Below are 24,691 nucleotides of genomic sequence, written 5' to 3' on the forward strand. Positions count from 1 at the left end.
CAGCTTGTATTTGTGTGCTTCATTTTGAACTTAATGAAAGCAAAACCTACTTAAAAGGTGCAGCAAAACCAGTTCTGCCTGTTTTAAGAAGAATAGAGTGGAGTGGAATAAAAAAAAAGAAAAGAAAAAAAAAAGGAAATGCAGCGTCAGATATTGGAGGAGAGTTTGAGGGTGTGAGGCGGACGAAGGGGGAGAGAGGGCAGTCTTAAAGCCCAGATCACAAATAATAAAACATAGAGGCAGGGAAAGAAAGAGGGAGGGAGGAAGGGAGGAGAGAGGGGAAAAAAAAAGGAAAGTATGTAATGTAAAAAGGGAAGGTCAGAGAGAATGGAGGAGAAACATGTGCCAGGATTGCTACACCTCTCGCTCCCTTTTTTCTTTTCTTTCACATAGCTGTGGTAGCAGATTGTTTTCTTTCTATCGCTTTTTGTTTTTTTTCCTTTTTTCTCCTCTTACGCCCCCCCACCTCTTCCTCTCTCTCCCTGCGTCTCGCTGTGACTTCCAACAAAAGGCTGACGGAGCGAGCCTGACGTCTGAATGAATAGCCCGAACCTGCTGTAAAGAAGGAGAAGAAGGAGGAGAGAGACGGAGCCGACCGAGAGGAGGCTGGAGAGAAACGGATACGAGTGATCCAGCTGAAAAAAGGGGGGGGGAAAGAGGGAAAAAAAAAAAAAGACAAGTGCCGATCGCCGACCGGAGGGAGAAAAAAAGAAGAAAGATCCTTTAATTTTCCTCCTCCTCTCTGGAGATTAAAAGAGTTTAAGGATCCGTTTTTGACCGCACGAGCAGAGAGCGGGGAGAGTGGCCATCGTCTCTCTTCTCCGCGTCCCTCCCCCTCGCCCGCTGCCCTCTTGTGCCACCATCCATTTTTCTTCTCTCCCCCCACCACCAACACCAACAGTACCAGTCATCTGAGAAATGGAACTTCTTGGGGTGAGGTGACGAAGGAGGACAGATTTGGAAACGAGCAGCGGGGGAGCGAGACAAGCGATAGAGGACAGAAGGAGGCTGGAGCAGGAGGAGGCAAAGGGAGGCAGAGAGGAGAATAACCCCAGGGCACAGTGTGTGAGAACACACCAACGCCCAAATCTGCTTTCTGTCCGTCACCTCTAAAATTTCCTTCTGCCATGTGCATTACCTGATTTCAAGAATGAGGAGACAGCATTTCCCAGGCAAGAGGAACAGTTCTCATCTTATATTTGTGTGTGTGTGTGTGTGTGTGTGTGTGTGTGCGTGCATGCGTGCGTGCGTGTGTGTGTTGCTGCACCCATCATGGGTAATAATAAATGTCTGTGGTGTCTGCAGGGAGGAGGGAGTTGGCTGTAAGATGAAAGGGCTTCTTATATTTTACAAATGAAGTGGATCGTGGAATCGGTGTGTGTGAGAGACGGGCAATTTTGCAGAGCTTTGCACACGAGTATAAAGAGAGTGAGATCAGGGTCAGAGGTCGCACATGATTTGGCGTATGAGCAGCTCTCGTCTGTGTAAGGGCTTAGTGTTACGTTTGCACTGTATTTCACAAAATCTTTCCATGTGCCTTTGCATAAAATGTTGACGCTTTAAATAAAAGATAAAAAAAAACTGATAAGTCAAAATCTGTTACAGGAATCACATTTAGAACAAGAGATATAGTATTAGAATGTTTCTTTCCTCACTTTCAGTGTTTTAAGACGAAGTAGAGATTTCATTGCAGGTGACACAAAGTATAAAGCTACAATTCTCAGCCTGGGGGTCTGTCCTCCTCAGGGGGTGAGAATACTACACTAAATAATGAATTAAAGCCAAGCTGGAGCTGTTATTACATTAGTCTGCTCTACTGAAGGAGATATCCTGACATTGTATGTTAGCTAAAATTAGGTAGCACAATCTGCCTAGTTAAAATCAGCTTATATGCTGGCATTAGTGAAAATGCTAATCTGGCTAACATTAATTGCCTTTGCTAATTGTAGGTATTGTATTAGGAATAACTACTGTGGTAACATTAGCATTTTAGCATATATGCTAATGCTAGGAAATGTCTGCTGAACTTGGAAGTAGTCCAGTATTTAGTGACTCATTGAAAGTTTAGATAGTGTCAATAGCTGAGAGTGAGGGAATGTAGTTTGCCTTCCAAGAGCGCAAGCTGTTTGAAAGCTCTCCCATCCGCGTCTTTAGAGAAACTATTAACTGTCTGGACAAACATTTAATCTGTTAAACAATATAAAAGTGATAAGTAGTAGCAGTGATAGACTGTTACTGACACAACTCCATGTTTTCATATTTGAATTGTTTAAAAAGCCCAACCAAAGCCTGCAGAAGTGGTAAAAGGTCAACATGTACTAAAGCCTCGGTATCAGGAGGATTTCACTGATGTAGCATCACTCATTATTATAACTACATTGTCATAACTGTTTTGTATGCATGTATGAATAAAACACCAATATTTGAGTGTCTGAATCACTATTTAACCTCTGACCAGGAGCTGTCTGAATCGAACATTATTTTTAAACTACATAGAGGCTTCACCACAATAAAAGAAAAAATTAAAAATATTACAACTGATTCATCTTGACATTTGATTCCTAGACAGAGGTATGAAAGATCAAGGCTAGCGCTATATATATATATATATATATATATATATATATATATATATATAAAGATGAAATATCTGTAGATTTTAAAATAGGAATGCAAGAAATAATTGAGGTTTTCTTGTTGAATGAATGGATCAATGAATGAATGAAAGCACACAGGCGTGCAAAATGAACCAGTGTGCCTATATTCACGTTCACAACTGTGCACGCAAGTTTGGCGGTGTGCACTTGGGGGTCAGCGGTGGGGAATTGCAACCACTGGACTTCGGTTTGGGGTACCATACATCCTGCAGAAAGGTTTCTGTAATTCTAAAGCAAAGCACGCTACATAAAAGCAGTTTTGCAGATTTCCTGGATATGTTTGCGCCTCTGTCGCTGTTAACAGATCTCGAAACCCTTTGGACGCAGTTGTTTCTGCGAGTGCATGTGAAGTAAAGATGATGTCCACCGTCTGCTGCCTGTCAGCGCCGGCAGCTGCCTTTGTCCCAAACCCTGGCCTTGCTGCTTCTAAGGAGAATAGGCGCTTGTCTTTCTTCCTCAGCTAGCACTGACACCATCTGTGATATCTTTGCGTCAGCATATGTTTTGCCCCCCCCCCCCTCCTTTCCTTCCTTTTTTTTTTACTCTCTTCCACTTTTACATGTGATCCCACCCTGCCCTCCTCTCTCCCTTTCCCTTCCTCACCCCTCCGTTGGACCATTTGGATGGTGATAACTTTAAAAGGGGGTGGGCAGGCGCAGGGGAAGGACAAACAATGTCTTTGTGTGTCCACATAAGTGGAACAAGAGACAGGCTGGGGTTGGCGGCAGTGAAGCTGGGCGCTGAAAGGGTCTGCCTGGGAGCCAGCGAAGGCAACTCTGCCAAAGAAAAGATTACACCTCCCCTCTTTTTCTACTGCCTAAGGGATCGTAAACACGCACAAGAATGCAAGGCCCTGATTTTTATTAACATGCATGGACAGTAAGAGAGTGTAACCATGCTGGGGGTTTTTTGTTCAGTTTTTTTTTTTTTTTGCTACTCAGTGTGAAAGTGGACAAACTTGAAGAGCAAGAAAATATGATAGGTGGATTGGAAAGCTGTTGGAGACACTGATATGGCCTTGTTGTTGTTTCATAAGCTCTGGGACTTTTATGATTAATAGAGTTGCAACAACACATTCTCCTCACAAGACAAGACTGAGAATGAGTGTCAGAATTGGCAATCAATCCCTATTAAAAAAAAAGAAAAAGAAGAAGCAGCAGCAGACATTACATTTCTCACATTGTGAAGTTTTACAATAGAAAGACAATTTTGTATGTTTTAAACCAATTTTTAGTGGATTGTCCCGCTCAGCTTTGATAAGTTTAGACAAGTCTAAGTGAGAGACGCTAACTTTGCTTCTTCTTAGGGCCCCGAGATGACTTAAAATTAATGTTGATCTGCAATTAAGGATGATATTTATATTTTCAGATTTTGCTGCCCCTTTCTACAGTATAACTCGAATACTTTGCCCGAAACCAAACGATGCTGTTTACATGGACAAGCCTTCAGTTCAAATCGTCAACAAAAAGAATGACATTAAGGCAAGTTCATTAGAAAGGGAAACATGATCAAAAGCAGATATTCACAGAGACGGACGTATATGGACACAGCACCCTGGACTGTGCCACTGGGCAGGCAGCAGTCACCAGGCCCTTACCTTTAGAGCAAAATGTTTCTGTCTGCATAAACAAGCTAGAGCATCATTTAATAATACAGCGTTATGTCTGCAAGTGGTTCATTTTTATCTCGAATGTGTTCATTTTAAAAGAACTTATCTGGCTGTTGCGATATTCTCGCTTACAAACTCAGTATTTTTTTTCTTCCCGCTCTCAGTTTCCTCCGAGCAGCCAACACACTCGCACATGGATGACTGTAGTTTCAGTGCTGCTGTAAAAGATTGTTGTTGACTTAGCCGCCCCATGAGCCGTCTTTACTAGCTAACTCTTGTCACGTCAGTGCATTTCAAGAATGGCTTGCTTTCGTCCTTCAAAATAAGAGTTTCTAATCTCTCAGAGGTTTAAAGCTCTCACCTTCACAGTCACACTTACTTTGCTGCAAAGCTTTACATTGAAAAAAAAAAAAACCGTTGTGTAATTTTTAGCATTAACCCTCTATAAACCCCCCGCCGATCCATATCATTATCGTAAGTACGCAAACTGTAGCTAAAATTAGGGCCGAATCAAGTTTTTGTTTGCTGAATCAATGGTCGCGGCACTTCCACTCCTCGCAGCTCGCACTGTGTTTGGGTTCAGAGGTTGGGTGGCCTGCAGGGACAAGGTTTGATGTAATTACGATCAAGCTTGTGCTTTGCTTCCTGCTGCACTTGCCACAAAGAAAAACCCACCAGGGGGTCAGCACTTCCCCTCCCTCATTTCACTCATCTCCAAGGCCCGCCAGCTTGGGAGTTACTAGGTAACCAGAACCAGCTGTTGGTCCTAAGCCCAATAAGACCGTTTTTGTCCAGCACCACTTGCCAAGTTTTTTTTTTTTTTTTTTTCTTTTTCAAGCTTACTGTGAACTCCGTCGCTGACATCATCGCGCCATGGAAAATACTCCTCACTTCCTTTTGTTTTTGTAGTTTTATGGGCTCCACCAAAACACCTACTGATGGCTTGTATCGCGCAGGTCTGACGAGTTTATGTGGCTGTTAGGGACAGAGATGGGAAAGAGATCCAGATCCATGAGTTAGTGGGTGTTGAGTGTTTGGCCAAAGCGGCCCCCACTGTAATTCAAAAAATGACGTAAGAGAGGGTCTGAGTGTCTGACTCCTCTGCAGGTGAAGAGAATAAACTGTTTCAAAAGGCTATTAACGGAAACCTGAGACAGAAAGCTCACACAGTGAAAATATTCGTAAAATTATAATGGGGAAGGTAAGTTGATGCAAGTCTGTGGTCCCGGAGTGGAACATTTACATTTCAAAGTGTGTGACAACCTCACAAATAGCAAGCCACAAATAAATCTGGAGGGAGCACATTAACTTCCAAATAAAATTGTCTTTGTAAAGCAGCGAAAGCGTGTCGGAGATCCGTGAAACCGCAAATCCAGGCCACTCGATTTGTCAGAAAATAGAGCCTGAGAGGAGAAAAAAAAAAGAGAGAGAGGGAGAAAAAAAGGATTTCTGACGTAGTTTGATGTTTTTGAATGCCATTTTAAATGCTGGTTTCCAAGTGCTTAGAAAGAAACAGGTTGGAATGAGATTTTATATTCTTTTGTCATTTTTTTTTTCTTTCTGTTTAAGGAAATGATCCCTCTCGCTCTTGAGTGAAATCTCTGACTCACAGCGTCTGGCTGTGGAGCTAACTGAGCTAATTTTCCTACGCGGGCAGGGCCAAGTGACAGAATCAGACATTAAATTGTATTCACAAAAGATCTGACGCGTTTCCTGAGTTCTCCGTTTCTCTTTCTTCAAGTTTAAAACAACTATTTGCCCTGTCAGGATCCAAAAAGGCTTTTTACTTCGGAACATCTGTAATCCATTTGTGGTGGAGCGTACGCTGTGGCCAGCTCTGCCAAAGGTTTCCATACTTCCTGACAAATGGTGCAGTTTGTGATTAGTGTTGGCTAACGATACCATCAACTTTAGTCCAACAAAGCTTTTCTTGAGGGATGCAAGGACATGTGACCATCACTGGATAAGAAAAAACAAATAAAATAAAATCTATTGTCATGGTTAGATTTACTTACTCGGCTCATTTTCTTATTTGTTGGTTTCTTTCATTCTGAGAGACAATGCTGGCTGTGGAGCTGTAATAAATACTTTGATTACAAAACAGGACATTGGCGTAGCCACTTTACATTTTAGTCCCAAAGACAAGCATCCAAAGTAATTTCCAGCCCAACATAAACCATCTTTAATTCTGTTGTTTTTGCTGCTCGCTTAAGTTTATATAACTGTTGAATAATGTGTTTTTCTTCCCTGCTTCAGGGTGAGAGTTTGGTTCAGGTTGGGTCTTTATGATTGGGCAGCTTCCTACAGGTTCATGCTGCCTTGGACTTCATCCCATCAAACAGGCAGGATTTGGATGCAGAAAATACGAAATCGTCTAGGCTGCCTTAAATTGAATTAACTTGCGGTTCAAAGCTGCTGTTTAGGTGCAGATATGTTTCTGTCGTGTCCTTGGGGAAGACACTTGGACCGCCTCGCCTGCTGGTGGTTGGACTCCATTTCTGTCGGTCTGCCTAAGGGCAGCTGTGGCTACAATGTAGCGACCGCCATCGACGTGTGAATCATACATGCAGTATGGAGTTCTAATTTGAATAAGGATACCTCACAGGTGGTCTTGGGCTTCAGGAGATGATGCGTCAACTCCTATCTCTTATTGGAAGTGTGTGTAATGTTCATGATGGGGTCTTGTTTTGCTTGCTGCTGGTGTTTTGGGATTAAGGCTGCAAAACGTACAGTGATCACACTGAACGTCGACTTCACTGGGTGTTCTCTCTGTTAAAGGGGAATGTTTCTCTCCACTGTCGCCTCGTGGTTACTTAGAGGAGGGATGCGAGTTTGATTTGCTTGTATTATAACTAGGATTTGGATTGCAATGAATTGTTTTGATCTGATTTCTATTTCCGGATATCTGTTGGATCTATATGCCTTGTAAATTTTTTTTGATACACCGTTTGCTATAAAGTGGTGCTATATGGATAACTTGAATTGAATTGAAGATTAATTACCTTTTTTTTTCCCAACATTTTTGGTGACAATGATGTTTGACAGCATGAGAAAACCTAAAACAAACAGAAGTATTGTTTTGCAAATTATACTTAAACTTTACCTTTAAGATGGTTTAGACATTTCCATCTCCGAGTAAAAGCTCAAGTTCATCTAAAGTGTTTATTATTATTATTATTATTATTATTATTATTATTATTATTAGGAATGCTATGTTATCCTTCATGGCAATAGATTGATGTTTCAATTAGAACATGCTATTTTAAAAAGCTCTAAAAGCGGCAGTATTACTTCTAATGTGTTGTCTGCTTCTTAGCACAAATGAATGAACACGCAACATGACTTTCCTTGAAAGTGCCTCGCGTTATACATATCAGAGGTTTTATTTATTTCCTTTTGAACGTCTCCATGTAAGCAGAAAAAAATTAGAGCGCAGCAATGTGAAAAAAAGCATAACAACAAAACATTTCTAGTCTAGATTAGCTCAAAGTAGATTGCTTTGGTCAGAAAAACTAAGAACTGGTTGTATAAGGCGTTATTCACTGTTTTTCTCTGGAGGAAGATCATTCAAGGACACGTGGATAAGGATAGAGCTATCCACAGTGTTATCACTAAAAGCCAGCATAGTAGCTCGAGTTGAAGCCTAAGCAAAGAATAATGTTATTTCTGATATATGATTTAATCTACAAACCCTTTTGTAGGTTGAGTTCATAGTAGTGCTCTATGACCAGTTCTCTGTCATATCGTTAATGCTACGTTACAATTTTAAATCTATGAGATAACAATGTATAGAGTGTCTTACAAATGTTGATACCACTTGGATTTTAATTCTCAGACTTTGTGAACTTAGTTGTTTAGTAATGTTTTCCCAAAAAATACTGAAGTGTTCACAGAACAGCTGTATTTGTATTGCTACTAAATGACCCGACTCACTGATGTGGTCATTTCTGAAGGGAATTATTTGCACTGGAAGTTTAAGACTTCCAGAGTAAAGACTGGAAGTTTAAGACTCCAGTAAAGACAAACCTTTTTGATTTTTTTTTATCTGTGATAACATTTGACAGCCATGTTTCATTTTCCTTTCATACCACAATTATTCACACTTAAATACGTCACGCAATGTCAATACGTGACATTGCGTGACGTATTTTAGTTTTGAATGTTTCTGAGAGAGTTTAGGTAAAAAGCTGCTTGCTTTAAGAATTCAGAAAAATCTCTTTAGGTGTTTGTTTTATTTTATTTTATTTTTTTTCTTTGATCTAAAACTAGAGCCAAGTCTCAGTTCTCTCGGTGTATTACCAGTAAGTTTGTTGTAATTACTGGTCAGGTATCAGAGCCATTTAGACCCACATTAGCAACCTTGTTAAGTGTTAATTATCTGCAGGTTATTTGTGTCTTAAATTCAGCACCACGTTCTGCCTTATTAGGCTGCAGTCAGCCAATTAGCAACCAGGAAATAATTAATCAGCAGCTTCTTGACCCAGTCCCTTTAACTAAAGCAGCATTTATTCCACCAACTGCTTCCTTCTCATTCATTTAGGGATTAAAAGCATCTGATTCTGACTTGTCACCTCGGGGTGACAGTTTTGTTTTTGGGGTTTTTTTTCCTCACAATGTTTCCGTTGCTTTTGTGCGGCTGTCGTCGGGAGATGGAGGTATTTCCAGTCTGATAATGAACTCTGCAGGGGTGTGATGATGAGACACGGGGCGCTACAGGTGTGTTTGGCGAGGCTGCAGTCTGCTCCTTACACCTGCTTTACTAGTGCGCGCACGCACACACACACACACACACACACACACACACATCAAACAGGCACATACACAAACTTAAGAGTCCAACCAGAAATATTACCATTTCTGCGTGATGACTACTGTTCAAAAGCAGCACGATGTGCCTGACTCACACCAATGCAGGCCACATGTGCATGATGTGCATCGCACAGAAAAATGGCGCATTTGACCCACACAAAGCCCAGTGGATGCACACGTGCAAATATGCCTATGTAGCCTATTTGTTACAAATTACAAAGAATTGTTTTTTTGGTTTTTTTTAAAGGCAAAGCCAGCCTATTTGGAGCGAACTTTCCTCCTGTCGTTTCCCAGACTCCAGGTGTGTGTCTGTGACATTCAGAGGAGGAGCAGGTGAAGGGACAACATTTTTCATTTCCACTGCTTTTGGCAAACGCTTCGACCAGATTTAACTGTTTAAACTGATAATGCATCTGAGTCTGTTTATTCAATTTTTGTGATTAGCTGCACTGCTCAAACACATTAGCTTATGGAAAAATAACTTGAAAACCTTTTAGGTTATTATAAAAACGCTGTATTAGCAGATATTCAGCTGAGTACAGACTTGTTATTTGTGTATCATAAAGACCGATTTACTGCATAGGTGCTTTGAAATAGAGCAACATTTTGTCTCTGGCCTTCAACTAATTCACATGCATATTTAATTGCGGGTTGAAATCATATGCTGTATGTACATGCACAGCCAGTCCTACAATTATTCATGCAATTGCTAAATTTTATTTGAAATTATTTTAATTTCACCCAAGATACTTTTGTCTGAGGGTAAAAATTTTTAATTATTTATTTTTAATTTTATTTAAAAAGTCAGTTTTTTTTATTTTAATATAAAGTTATTTAAACCTTCCCCCATAATCAATTGAAAATAATTGCTGATTAGTTGTTTCCATGGTTACTTTAAATTTTAACTCCTGCTGTGGAGCAGCAACCGCTTTCATGCTGCGGTTCCTCCAACCACACAGATCAAAATAACGCTACGTTCAAACTTACCACAACCAAACCAGCTGCTTTGCACCAAATGTAGTTTTAAATGTCTTAACTTTGGTAAAAAGAAAAAATCTTTTGATATGCTACAGATGCCTTGCAGTTTAATGTTCAGAGTTGTTCAATCTCTCTGTGTTTGTAACATAATCTCTTCTGTCTCTGTTAGCTGGCCCTGAGGAACTGAACATATTTTCAGACTGGTTAAGGATTTCCAAAGAGCAAATTTACTGATTTAGAGCTTTGGAGAAAAGCCATTTAACTCTGCACTGTCATAGAGAGTAAACGTCACACATTAATTAATTAATTAATTTTATTTATTTATTTATTTTTTAGAGCTCTGACATTTAAAATCTTAAGCCACAGAATTTCTGTGGTGCAATGAAACATCCCGACGAGGTAAAAAAAAAAACTGTCACTGGCTATGCCAGCATGTTTTCAGTCCTGAAAGTTTGTTTTTACTTCGCCGACTGGAACGTTTTCTCCGACATAGTTGCAAGAATTAGAAAAGAATGAAGTGTAAAAACTTCTGGTTTGACAGCATCAAGGCATTTTTAAATGCACAACTCCATCTGGATCTTTATGAATGGAAGAAGCGCTGCGTAAAAACCACAACATTCCAGCTTTCCACTAAATCGAGGAAGACACTGCTGTACTTCATCACAGTAGATATTGTTCACTCTCCCACAACAGCCCATTTCAGGTCATTCTTTAGCTATGTGAGCTACGCGTGTGTCTGAAAGAGCACAACACTGACTGAGTGATTCAAGACAACCCAGGAATGCTACGGCTCGATCAGCCATGGGAACTAGTAATATACCATAACCACTGCGAACTGTAAGGGGAAATGTGGAATGAGTTTGATGCGACACAAACAGAGGCAGCAGTTGGAGCAGCTGCAGTTTTACACAGAGCGGAGACATCGTCTCATCCTTCAGAGTCCATTGAGCAATTCTAATGTTGGTCATTACAATTCAATCTCTCTCTCTCTCTCTCTCTCTCTCTCTCACTATATATATATATATATATATATATATATATATATATATATATATATATATATATATAATATGTGTGTGTGTGTGTGTGTGTGTTTTAAAAGCCTGTTGAGTCTTCCAGAGAAAAGGTATGTGTGTCACCAAGTTTTTAGAAACAATTAAAGACTTATCAGCCTTTAAGATGACAAGTCTTGGTTCTTGGTCAATATAATCGCCGACGAATCTGAAAACCGAGGACTGTTTTTGCACATTTCCGAATATTGTTGCCTCACTCCTGTGGAGCCGCAAAGTACTTTGTGAATCTCTCGTGTCTCTCATAAAGCCTCGACAGTGAATCAGAAGGACAAAGCTGGTAAAGGTGATTGTTTTCCGTTCACCCTCTGCCAGACTGAACGCGCTTGTTTGGGACTTTACAAGAAGATTTTCCAAAATCAAACAGCTCTGTTGCACCTCTTCTGAAGTTGGAAACCCACAAGAGGCAGATTATGAAAGAATTAAACACAACGGGGCAAAAGGGGGATGCTTTGCCTTGGTGCGGCTTTACAGTTTGTTTTATTAAACTCTGCTTGATTGCTGACTGCCCACTTCACTCTTCCGGTCTGCGTCCTTTCTGACACAGACGCCGCATGCCACGCAGCTGCCGGACGTAATTCTCGCGGCGGGAAAACCGACATGTAAAAATTAACAGGAGGCGTCCGGCGTCACCAGTGATGTTTTACAATCTGTCCCGGCAAAGCCTGATGGTTCATTTGTTGTCGCAGAGATAAATTCGTGTAAATGCATCGTCAGTGCACTCCTTTAGCGATCTTTCATCGGTTTCGGAGTGGTGAACTCCTCACTTCCCCCCGTCAGTCCTGCTTATTTTTATCAGTTCGTCCTTGACTGTTGTAGAAGAACAAGAAGCGGAGGCAGAGGCATTAATCAAATGAATGAAGCTAATAGTAATTCCCGTCATTTGTCAGAGCGATGATATTAATGTCAACCTGCTAAGCCCTGGTTTTTTATATAAATTGATCCTCTGATTCCAGTTTTACTCCTGAACAGGGGAACGCCACTGCTCCTCATTTTGCATGCAAGAGGGTTTCATTTATTTATTTACTGGGGTAAGCGGCTGGGATTTATCGATTCTCCAAAATGCAGTACATGTTTGTTTTTTTTAATGCAGCAGTGCAACGCACAGGTCTCCAAACATATGAGATTTAGCATTTATTTTTTCACCCTCCCCCGGCATTGTTCTTTGATTTAAGGTGTTAAGTATTGTTTCACAAAGTATATTTTGTACGCAATGGTGATAAAATGAGAGGCTTTAAATGTTTGACACTGTAACACAGAAATATTTAAATGAGTGTTGATGCAAATGAACATGCAGCTCTGGAGAAAATTAAGAGACCACTGCACAGAACCCAAGGAAACATGATGGTTATTCCACCAGATATTGATTTCTGAACTCTTACTGAGTTAAAACATCAGAATTGTTGTTTCTAAATTAATACAAACTTGTTTTCTTTACATCATTTGAGGTATGGAAGCACTGCATCCTTTTCATTATTTGGACCATTTCTCATTTTCTGCACATAAACACTAAATTTTTGCATTTCAGAGACATGTTGTCAGTAGTTCGTAGAATAAAAGAAGAATGTTAATTTTACTCAAACATACACATATACAAAGTAAAATCATAGAAATTGATAATTTTAAGTGGTCTCTTAATTATTTCCATAGCTGTATGTTAATACATTTTGCTAAATAAGTTTTACTTTGCATTTACAAGCAAGTGAATGCCAAATAAAAGGATCAATTTCTAAAAATAAAACAACAAAAATGGTTACTTTTCAAGTGTCAGAAAAGTAACCAACAATTAAACTGATGAAGTTCTATTTATCCTATTTACACAAGAAGCAAAGCTCTGCAGAAAATCCTCGCCAGCATGCATGCACCCGCCTTTGTTCTCCTAAGTTTAGCATGGTTTGTTAATTTGTCCATGCAGGCACATGTACTACTTCCTGTGCATATGCTTGGACATTTCGGCCGTAGAGGTCAGAAAAGCTTTTCTCTCCTCTCCTAAACCGGAGGAGTTAGAGGCGCAGTCACGATGCGAGCAGGCTTGGATGTCCTCTCCAGCAGCGCAGATGCCACTAAATAAAATATTTCATAATCCTGCCCAAATCCTCTAATCACCATGACAACAGGCAGCAGGGAGCCAGAGAGTGAATGTGTTTGGACCCCCCACCTCCCATCTCTCTTTTTTTCTTCTTCTTCTTCTTTTTCTCCCTCTTTTTCCCTCTTTCATCAGCTTTTGGGCGCACACAGTCTGATTATATTTTACCTCCTGTTAAACCGACTTGAGATTTTTATTGATTGAACGTAGCAGGGGTTTTATTAACGACCGTGACCCCGTTTTATGGAGAAGCGTCCAAACTGCTCTTTTTTTTTTATTTTTTTTTTATTCCAGCATCAGAATGACTGCAAATAATCTACACTGTACACCCACCATCTAAAAATACACAGTAAAGACCTGCCTCGGCTCCTGTGAAGTGATAGGATAATGGAGGTGATGACCTCATGAGGTGAAAGGACCTGTTGCCTGGTAACAGTTTGGAGAAAACAGCAAGTCATGGGGTGGTCGCATCGTGGATGTGAATATGCGCGTCTGAGATATCGACCTGCGCCGACAGGTAGACGAGTCGATGATGACGGCGGCTTGAGAGAAGAAGAGAGGAGGTCAAGTTTTGTGGGAATCGATCCGAAGCCAAAAGCAGGATCCGTGGTCAACACTTCCTGGACGCGCCTCCTGACATGACTTGTGCCAGGTGTAAATAATTGACCGCCTGTTTTCTCTGCCCCTCCGCAGGTATCCGGCCCCAGATTATGAATGGGCCTATGCACCCGCGCCCCCTGGTGGCGCTGCTGGATGGGCGCGACTGCACCGTGGAGATGCCCATCCTCAAAGACCTGGCCACCGTGGCTTTCTGTGACGCCCAGTCCACGCAGGAGATACACGAAAAGGTATCGTTTGGTTCTTAAGTCAATATAATCACCGATTCCTCTTTAGATGCTGTGTTTACCCTTTTAACTTCTTCCAGTGATCAAGAGGGAGATTTTTCACATTAGCCTGGTTTAAGAAAAAGAAGCGCTAAACGTTTCAACAATGAAAAGAAAAAAAAAAAAGCCGCACAAACCGGTGTAACACTGTATGAACTTCTGTTTCTAATATTGTTTTGCTTTCTGCTCGTCGAAGAAGAAAAATCTTTGTCCTCCTTCCAAGCCTCCCCCTCTGTAATGTTTTAATGATATTTCAGCCCACTGGCTCATTCCAATCTCCCAGTACAGCCATAATGGTTTCATCACTGACGCTAATCCCACTGGGGGCTGAAGTGCAGCTTTGTTAAATAAGGAGGAGTGGGAGGAGGAGGAGGAGGAGGAGGAGGCTGGTAATAGAAATGCAGTGTAATTGTTCTCAGCCAGAGTGGGTGAAACGTTTGTCTTATTTTACTGTCTGCACGCCGGAGCCGACGAGCGGCAAGTTTTCCAATTCCAAACTCAAAAAGAGCTCTTTAAAGGGATTGGAGGAGAAAAGGGACGGTAAAACCGTCTCCCTCGTCCTGCCTACGTGGAAGTGGGTTTTCTTGGACCTTCGTGTGTTTAAATTTTTACAGTTTGAGTTGACGAGATCCAAAGTAAATCTTTTTTGTTGGTATTAGTAATCTGTGTGCAGCGAAATGCTCTCAGTGTGATTATGTTACACAAACAGAGGGCCCATCTGGAAGCATCAGTGTTGGCTGCAGTCCCACAATGATAACGACACAGCAGAGGATACAGAGGGGCTGCAAATATGCACACACACACACGCGCACACACACATACGCACGCACAGACGCGGAAACACACACGCATGGACACGCGCGCACTCCGAATTACACATGACTCTGTTGGGAAAACTGTTTGTTTTATTGTGTTTTTGTAACAAGACTTCCTTGAAGTTTTCAGACGTAGCGATGAAGGAATCAGACATATGGACACTGATTGATTAAAACAAACAAAATAAAACAGAAGAGTAACAATCGAATTCATTTACGGTTTAGTTTGTTCTCATATATTTCTGTTTCATTATAATTTTTTTTAAAATTATTTTACAGTCCAATACATTAGAATATATGTTCAGATGAGGCTCGTTTATCAGATTAGAAGTACTTTAGGAAAATAACAAATATGCAGGTATTGAACATATTAAGCCCACATTTGTGTATTTAAAAAAAATATATATATTTTTGGTTCAGTGCCATTTTCTAATCTTAAATGTTGTGCTTTCGTTGACTTTGACAAAATTAAAAGAAATAAAGGCTTGATGAGGTGTTAAAACTAATCTATATGACGAGTTTGACTTAGTGAATTGAGTGACTAAAATAAAGTTTTATGCAGTATTTTCATTTGTTGAATTGTTTGTTTTATTAGCTTAGTTATATTATTTTATATCACATTCAATTAAATTATACAACAAATGCTACTTGGCTCAAATCAGTTCAATTTGATTGAATTTATAAAAAAAAATTAAATTTGATTCATTTCAAATGAATACAGTTTCATTATTTTCCAATTAATCCCAATTTACTTGGTTCAGATTACAAAAATATTCAATTCATTACGGTCCAATTATGTAAAAATAAATAGCAATAATATGCATGTTTTTTGTTGTTGTTTTCTTCCCACTTGCTCTTGTGAGGTGTTTGTATTTTTCCTAGCAGCCTCTTCGCTTGCATGGTGAAGAAAGATGAATTGATATTCTCAGAATTGAGCTTGTAAGCCTGCGGTGTCTGGTGAGCGTTTTGTGATGCTAGCTGAGTTAAAAAGAGAAATCTATGAGAGAGCACTCACCGTCGATGGGTGAAGGAGTCTTGTCCTTGAAAAGGCAAAGGCAGCCCTTAGAATTTCAGAAAGAAATCAAAGTGGCGCCCTTTTCAAGTGGCTCTGGTTTTGATTTGACAACAGCTGCTTAATGTTGTTTTAGTGCTAATTACAACACTCAAAACATGCTTGTGGGTGAACTGGAAAAGGTTTCTGGAGAGTTTGAGAGTAAGTAAAAGTCTGCCAAAGAATATATTATGAATTGATGATGTTTTACAGCTATTTGAGCTCAATTTTGCCCCGTCGAGGCTTAGCTTACCACTCCACTGTTGATTTAAGACGCTGCTTTTAGTTTAACGGCTCTCACCTTTTGCTAATGTCAAAAGTGTCGACTTGCTTCATTGATGAGCGTGAAATGAGCAACTGCAAACTCCAGTCATGACATAATCGAGTCATTGAAGCAGCTGGTTGTGAACTCAGTCATCAGTTCAGCATGTTTGAGTCTTCCTAAGCTAACAGAAGAAAATTGAAATAAGCCAAGTGGCTTTTTGTATTGAAACGTAGCTTGCATCATTTAAAAACAAACAAACACAAAAAAAAAACATTTGGAAAACTCGATGAATAAAATGCAACAATGAAAATCGTATTTTTGGTTTTATTTATCTGTAAGAACGGTGCAGCATGCAAGAACTCCATGTTTATAATAATAATTAGTATAAGAACAGATTTCAAAATAATTTTTCTAGCCTTCCTGCTGTGATCTTCGTACTTCTCAGTAGATGTGATGTTCCTCTGCTGTTGTGGTAAATAAAGGTTTTACTCTTTTAAAATAGAGACAAAATAGAGTTCAATATGTGATATTTTTGCATCATCTTCCATTAGCAGTTAACATAATTAGCGTAGCTAGCATGAAAGCAATATTGGTCTGTGTGCAGCTCCAAGTGAAGCAAAGGGCCTGTGTTGTCATGCCAATATATTATCTCGAACATAACTAATGGCAATTCTTTGTTTACATTTATGATTTCTGTATCTCTACCTCTGTGCCTTTGTGAAAGGTGATAGCATCTGCCATTTTTAGCCAGATTGTCTGTCGTGTAAACAGGATTCATATAAAACATCAACCTAATTTAATTCAAGCCAGGTGCCGAATATCAAAAGTCAATTCGTTTCTGCGTTCAAGAGATAACGTTGACATCTTTAATGATTCTGCCGCTTGAAGCAGTCAACAAAGCATTATGGGAAAAAGTCTGGCTCAGTTTAAGGCTAACAAAGTAGCTGTGGATGCTAACTAATTATTTGCTTCCTCACCTTTACTTAGTTTCTAATTCAGACTGAAAGCATGAAGATTCAACTGTTGTGTCTCTCCCAAAACGTCAGAAATAAATATTTGTTCATACTGAAACCTTCTTTGTGGTTCTCACGTGGGCCTTCAGTAAATTTAAGGTTTTGTGTTTTGTTCACCAAGTCTAATTGCAGAATTGCAGGATTTATTTTATTTTCTTTTCTTCCACTCATTAGTGAAATCTAAAATCTATCTCGTCAGTTTTCCCACTGCTTATCAGTTCACAACGACTCGCCGTCGTCCTTCCATCCAAGCCTACGGCGCTCCTGCTGCACTCATAATGGCATTAATGCGCAAAGCGAGTTTCAACCTTGAGCTTTAGCATCCAGCTCCTGTTATTTCTAACTCCAATAAAAAAATGTGTTGGGCGGGAAATTCATCACTATGCTAATCTGGCTCAGGTAGGTCGATTCTGTTCGTGGGCCGTGAATTTAAACCAGTTGTTTAACGGCCTTGGCTTCGCCGCGGCAACTTCTTAATGCTCGCTGGGCTTCTCAGCTGTCTACTTTATTGTCCGGCCTGCACCCATTCTGACCTTGTTTGCATACAGTCTGAGTTAATGGATTGTGACAAAAAGCAGCTTTTGCATGCGCTCATTATACAGTAAACACACAGACAACTGCTTGTGTTTTAGAGCACACATAAACAGTCCATTTGCATTTAGATGAAAGATGACGAACATAAACTCGGGTCCAGAAGGAAAAAAATAAATAAATAAATCAAGGAAGGTGGTGAAAGCACTTTTATTCACGGCGGCTGCAACAAGTCGCTCTCTGCTGAATATCAGGATAGCAGGGGGCGTGATTTAAATGGATGATAAAGACGACGGTGATTCCCGCAGGTGCTGAACGAGGCCGTGGGGGCCATGATGTACCACACCATCACCCTGACCAGAGAGGACCTGGAGAAGTTCAAGGCGCTGCGCATCATCATACGCATCGGCAGCGGCTACGACAACATCGACATCAAGGCCGCCGGGGAGCTCGGTGAGGCCGTGGAGCACAAAGAGGCCGGTTAGCGGCGCGCAGATCGAGGCCGTTCAGCACGACGCAGTAGTTATATGCCGAAAGTAATGAAAGCGAGGAACGAGCAAGCAAGCACGGCCTATCCGTGCGCGAGGAGGGGAACGACGGCACAAATGATTCAAAGTCGATAAAGAGAGTTCGCCTCTTCCTCAGGGTCAAAACCAAACTCTACTGGTTATGTTAGCTTAACATGAACAACATGTGTTGTGGAATTTATTTACTGTCTGTAAACATGAGAGGTGATGGAAATACTTTAGAGCAGCTGGAAATCCTCTTTATTCTCGTTTGGTCCCTGTTTGGTATGAGAGGCGGATTTAGTGTGAGATCCTGATTAGCATTACTGCTACACTTCATCTCACTGATTTCTTACTGTGATCGTCGTTCAGGTAGTTACTTAGTTTGTACTATTTTGGGGTTTTTTTTGCAATGCAGCTGTTACACTTTTCTTCCCCATATTTGGATGTTTAATTACTGAACATGAAACACATTTTAACTTTAAATATAAACTGTAGTGTAACGTATTAAATGTTTTTGAATGATTGTTTCATTTACTAGGTTGTGGTTTTGGCACTTTTTGTAATATCTGGTATGCAGATTTTTTGCGTTGCTCTGCAGAGTCTGGACACATTTTGGCACACTCTCGTTAGCAAAAAAAGCTTTATTTTAGCGACATTGGACAATTTTCAAACATTGAAGGCCTGGCTAAGATCATACCACAACATTTTAATTGAAATTTTAACCTGGACTTTGACTAGACCATTTCCAAAACCAGCGTTTCAGAAGCAGCAAAGCAGCCCAAATACTGTAACACTTCTACAACTACGTCTAGCTGTTAGCATTATGCTATTTTTCTTAAATGGCTCGCTAATTTTATGACAGATTTAAAAAGTGTACTTAGCAGACGCAGTTTTTTGCCGCTAACAAATAAGATCTTCATTTTCTATTTACTCTGGTGATTTTTGACATTAAATATGCAAACTCATTTGATGATCTGACATAGAGCATGACAAAAACAACAACAAAAACAGCTGAAGTCTTCAAGAGGGCAAACACTTTTTAACAGAACTATAGATGATATTTATTCCAGTAAGTAATGTCATGACAGTAGTCATTTGTGCATTTGTATTTTAAGTCTTATCATTACTATGTGCATTCCTCTGTCTGTCCTTCTCCAGGCATCGCAGTGTGTAACATTCCTTCAGCAGCTGTAGAAGAAACGGCAGACTCAACGCTTTGTCACGTCCTTAACCTGTACCGGCGAAACACCTGGCTGTACCAGGCTCTCCGGGAGGGCACACGGGTCCAGAGTGTGGAGCAGATCCGGGAGGTGGCGTCGGGGGCAGCCAGGATCCGGGGCGAGACACTCGGCCTCATCGGATTTGGTAAGAACCTTATTTAGAAACTTGTAGTTTCTGGAGACAGGCTCTGAAGAGTCTCTCTAAGGTATGAAAAAGGAGATATGGGATGTTTTAAAGGAGAAATATGTTTTCCTGAATCATAGAGTCATCCACCTTTGACTGTTTTATGCCGAGAACCTCGTTGTTTATAGGCTGATACATTTTTAATGCAGCAAGTTGTGCAATTTCTGCGTCAATTTATGGAACGCGTATTTTATCCAAGTAAACGAAAACAAAAAACTCAAGACCTATAAAATAATTTACTATAAAAAGTCAAATAAATTTGCAGATATCAATATGGACGTATTAAGAATTTGTAATTTTTAGCACAATCTGAACTCCCGATAAGCTTTTTTCTACTGTAATATGTTTTTTCATATTCATCAAATTAGTCAATGAAGTTTTACAATTGATTAAAGTTTAGAAATGTGTTTCGCCTGTGGTATTTTTAGAAAAAGAAAAATGAGGTCATATTTTTGACTTTTTGCCTGTATTTTTGCAAAATATGTGCAAAAAGTCACATATATTTACCAGCAACTCAAACAAATCCTACGAGTGTCTATTTGTAGTTTCTTTTCTCACACTTTCTGTTTCCCTGGATTATAGATATGACATGACACAGACACGTTGCTCTTAGTCCTCCCCAATATAGGAAAGACGAGAGAGCATCTCATTCGTGGAAGGGAGGCGTGTTTTGATCCACACGCACACGACATTTCACCACTTTTGGTTTTCTCTCCTCCTCGCCTCCGTCAGGGCGTACAGGCCAGGCGGTAGCCATGCGAGCCAAGGCGTTTGGCTTCAACGTCATCTTCTACGACCCTTACCTGCAGGACGGCTTGGAGCGCTCGCTCGGAGTCCAGCGGGTCTACACGCTGCAGGATCTGCTGTACCAGAGCGACTGCGTGTCCCTGCACTGCAACCTGAATGAACACAACCACCACCTCATCAACGACTTCACCATCAAACAGGTGCGACTCGAGACGGACCCGGGTGATGAATAAAACAAGAAAAAAAAACAAAAAAAAAAACACAGCTGGCGATTTCCTGGAGAATCTGTTACGGGAATCTTTCCGTGTTGTTCAGCCGTCACCTTTTCTTCTTCTTCAGTTGAATATCAGAAGTAAGTCACACGGAAAGAGACGTTGCTGAGACGTGTGGGGGTGGATAGAATATGTCGCTTCTGTCCATTTATAACTTTGAGGTCAGTGTGATCCAGGTGCCTCCAACAAAGTGTGGGTGTAAGATTGGAGTGTGTTCTTTTGCAAGCTCTTCATGCATAACAAGTTGCTCTCAAGTTGTAAGAGTGTAAATCTAACAGCAGAGATTTTTCTAAGTGTTTAGAAATTATATTTTTTGCAATTACCTAACATTTATTCCCAGATATGACCCTGTTAGCAGCTTCCAGAACATGTAGTTATGCTTTATGTTCTCATATTTATACTGAGCCGCCATCAAGCAAGGTAGTTAAAAACCAGCGAATGGTCTCTGTTCAGCAAATGATGAAGGGTTTATAAGCAATGCAGCTTAACCCTACAATACAATTAGTTGTGTTACTTTTTGTAACCGTGAAATGCAATGCCGCTGTTGCACACACAGTGTTTTCATCTGTGCTGAGTGCAGATCTTATTCTGAGTCCTTTTAGTCTCCTGCTGCCTACTGCTGCCACCTAGTGGGTATAAACATCACAGCAGCGTTTCAGGTTCAGGAAAACCTAATATTTCCCTTAATGGCACCTTGTTTATCGCCACAGACCAAATCATTTCTAATAACTAATAATAACTTAGACCCCAATAAATCAATCTAATAGTGCTTTCAAAAAAAAAAACCTCATAGGAAAAAAATTACTTGTGTCTACTATCGGGTTGAGCTAAAACTCTCCCGTTTTGTGTTTGTGTGTGTGTGTGTGTGTGTGTGTGTGTGTTTTCAGATGCGCCAGGGGGCTTTCCTGGTCAACACGGCACGGGGAGGCCTAGTGGATGAGAAAGCTCTGGCTCAGGCCCTCAAAGAAGGCAGGATACGCGGCGCTGCGATGGACGTCCATGAGTCGGAGCCTTTCAGGTGCGCCTCATCTCCTAGTATCGGCTGCTTATTTCCTCTTATGCGTTTCCACCTACTTTTTAATTCGTTGCCGAACAGCTTTTCCCAGGGCCCTCTCAAAGACGCCCCCAACTTGATCTGCACGCCCCACACCGCCTGGTACAGTGAGCAGGCGTCGCTGGAGATGAGGGAGGCCGCTGCCACGGAAATCCGCAGAGCGATCACCGGTACGGATCCCGTTCTCGATCCTTTCCCAGTCCGCTGCGAGCTTCCGTCTCCTGACTCAGCGAAACTCGATCCCTCCCACGTGCAGGTCGCATTCCCGACAGCCTGCGGAACTGCGTCAACAAAGAGTTCTTCGTGTCCACGGCGCCGTGGGGGATGATGGAGCAGCAGCAGCAGCCCCAGATCCACCCAGAGATCAACGGCGCCGCCTACAGGTAGGAGGAGGTTTTCGCACGCCAAGCGGTGAGCAACTTGTGCCGTCTCAACTCGCGCCGTAGCGCGGCTGGGGCGGTCTGAAGAGTTTGTATTTGTGTTTGTGTGAATTCAATTTTTTTTTTTTTTTTACATTTTTTGGCCCAAATGAGCTTTTTAAGTCTAGGCTGTGCGCTTTCCAGTCTCTCTACACTGTCTCAACCAGCCTGAACTGCTTCTCTCACACAGCCGAGTGAACCAAACCATGGTACAGGCCATAGCAACGGGGGGAATGCAGGACAAATTATATACCTAATTCTCTACCAGGTAAATGAATTCAAAAGAAAGATTCTTAATGACAACAAAACCCTGCAGAGTGCTGTAACCTTGTTCTCCTTCACCCGCTAACCTCCACGCCCAGTGACTGCACCCGCCGCCCCTCCGCCCTCCTTCCCCAGCCACCCCTCCACCTCTCCCGCGCCCCTCAGCAGGAACCAAAGCACAACTTGTGTTTCCGTCTAACGTTGGAGGGGTGGAAAGAGGAAAGAGAAGCAAGATATGGGCTACGGGACAGTTAGCTCGAAGTGTTATTTACGTTTCTCACATGTTGCTCTGTTTGCAGCCACAAACTTTCACTGTCGTTATCAGGACGGTTTCTTTTGACTTTGTGTGATATGAAAGTGGTGCATGGTTGGAAAGTGGAGGTAACCCCCGAAACATTAGGGGTGGGGGGGCGGGAACATTTTCAAAATTAATTTAACTCAATTAAATTTATTTTAATACCTCGAAAAGTTTGAATTAGATTACAGAATAACTTTGACTAGACCACTGTAAGACCTGAATACAAGTCGCTCTTGAATTCTCACTTTCTTTGCAACCTGTAAAAATTTTGTCCAATTCTTTTTCCCAGTTTTTAGCCTTTTACTCTCCCCTCAGCACGATGCTGCCAGCTCTTCATTCGATGGTATTTTCAGATGTTCAAAACTTGGGATATCAATTATAACCTAAAACTGAGGCTTTTTGTTCTTTATTGATCTCTCTGACCAAAGAGTCGTACATTACACACAGGTGGGACTTTGTTTGCTGATTAGGATTTCATGCAGGGGTATCGGAGTTAAAGGGGGCTTTAACTCTAATTTTTCTCCACTTCACAAATATGTGCTACTACGTCAAGTTTTTAGTTGTGACAAATGTGGACAAAGTTCAGAAAGATGAACAAATGTATGGATTTTGTGGTGAAATTGATACAACCCGAAATGACAAAAATACATTTTGACATTTGTTTTTCACCCTTTTTACACATCGCCTTGAAAACGTCAATGTTTTTAAGACTCTGATCGCCTTGACGTGCCTCTTTTTTTATACGTGACGTTTTTTGTCAGACCAGGTGTCGTTTCCTGATGTGATAAAAATGTCAGAAAATGTGAAAAATTTTTTGAAATAAGGTAAACAAGCCTGTGACTTAATTGTATTCTTGCTGTGTTAATCAAATAGAGTTTAAGGTTGTTTTTTTTTTGTGTGTGTGCGCTTTAGAAATAATCAGTTAAAGCTCAAAATTTCAAAATCTCAACATAATGACCTTTCAAATCCATCTCTAAATTGAAACGGCCATTTACTGGGAACATTTTATGTTATTCTCTCGTCGCCACATAAGTTCCAGCGTGTACGTCTCCATGTTTGTTCACTCTGTGCGTTCACTTTCAGATTCCCTCCCGGAGTGATGGGCGTCGCACCCGGCGGGATAATCGGACCTATGGAGGGATTGGTGCCTGGGGGCCTGCCCATCGCCCACACGCTCCCCCCGGGCACCCATCCGTCACAGGCTGCCTCTCCGCATCAGCCCTCCAAACACGGCGACCCCATGCGAGAGCACATGACTGAGCCGTAGTAGGACCGCCGCCGGAGCTGACGAGGATCACGAAACCAGTGTAAAAACCAAGGATCCGACCGAGTCAACCCATCCAAACATAAGCTTGACTTCAGCCATCTGGACCTACCAGCAAACTGCCTGTGGGGCAATGTGTTACGCACTCTGTTTTTTTGTTGTTTTTTTTTTTTGTATGAAACCACTAGACCCAAGTGAGGACAGTGGACGCCGGTGCACGCCTAAGCTGCCACACCAAGATGGGACTGAGCGACTGTCAAACTCCTGGGCAGAAGATCCAAACTCTCTCCCTGTTTCAGATTTGATTTTGCCTCCTGATTGGGGGAAAAAAAAAAGTGAAGTTTTTCTTTATATTGTTACCATTCCGTCTATATTATGGAGGTTTTCCTCTGACTTCTGGGATGTGTTACCAGGAACTAAAGGCAGAACGGAAACCTGATCCCCGTCCTCCCTGGACCGTGTCAAGACTAATTTTCCCTTTAGTTTTTTTTTCTTTTTTTTTCTTCACACTTCTGCTCAAATACATGTTTTTGTTTTACTCCATTCTGAATGTTTATTTTCCTGTGCTTCTGTTGAAAATCGGTATCTGGTTTTTTTTTTTTTTTTTTTTTTTTTTTTTTTTTTTTCTTTTTTGAAAAAACCGGGGGGTTTAAGAAAGGGAAAATCAAGGGGTTCTTTAATTTTAACTCTTT

At 41.1% G+C, this 24,691-nt stretch overlaps 1 protein-coding gene across 2 annotated transcripts; it reads left to right on the forward strand.

Moving 5' to 3' along the window:
- The first annotated feature begins 289 nt into the window (after positions 1 to 289).
- LOC106962388 (C-terminal-binding protein 2-like) lies at positions 290 to 24,619 on the forward strand. 2 transcript variants are annotated; one of them, XM_015056793.1, is made up of 10 exons: positions 290 to 1,172; positions 13,903 to 14,057; positions 18,077 to 18,221; positions 19,436 to 19,642; positions 20,414 to 20,628; positions 21,588 to 21,718; positions 21,797 to 21,924; positions 22,011 to 22,137; positions 22,364 to 22,441; positions 23,819 to 23,905. In XM_015056793.1, the coding sequence occupies exons 1-9, from the start codon at positions 1,151 to 1,153 to the stop codon at positions 22,428 to 22,430; spliced, it is 1,197 nt and encodes a 398-aa protein (XP_014912279.1). In that variant the 5' UTR covers positions 290 to 1,150; the 3' UTR covers positions 22,431 to 22,441; positions 23,819 to 23,905. The 2 variants fall into 2 exon arrangements, with proteins under 2 accessions (XP_014912279.1, XP_014912278.1); XM_015056792.1 differs by lacking the exon at positions 22,364 to 22,441 and having other exon boundaries at positions 23,819 to 24,619.
- The last annotated feature ends 72 nt before the right edge of the window (positions 24,620 to 24,691 follow it).

Source organism: Poecilia latipinna, unplaced genomic scaffold (genome assembly GCF_001443285.1).
Source record: "Poecilia latipinna isolate Pla-1442-1.1 unplaced genomic scaffold, P_latipinna-1.0 Scaffold1407, whole genome shotgun sequence".
NCBI classification, from domain to species: domain Eukaryota; kingdom Metazoa; phylum Chordata; class Actinopteri; order Cyprinodontiformes; family Poeciliidae; genus Poecilia; species Poecilia latipinna.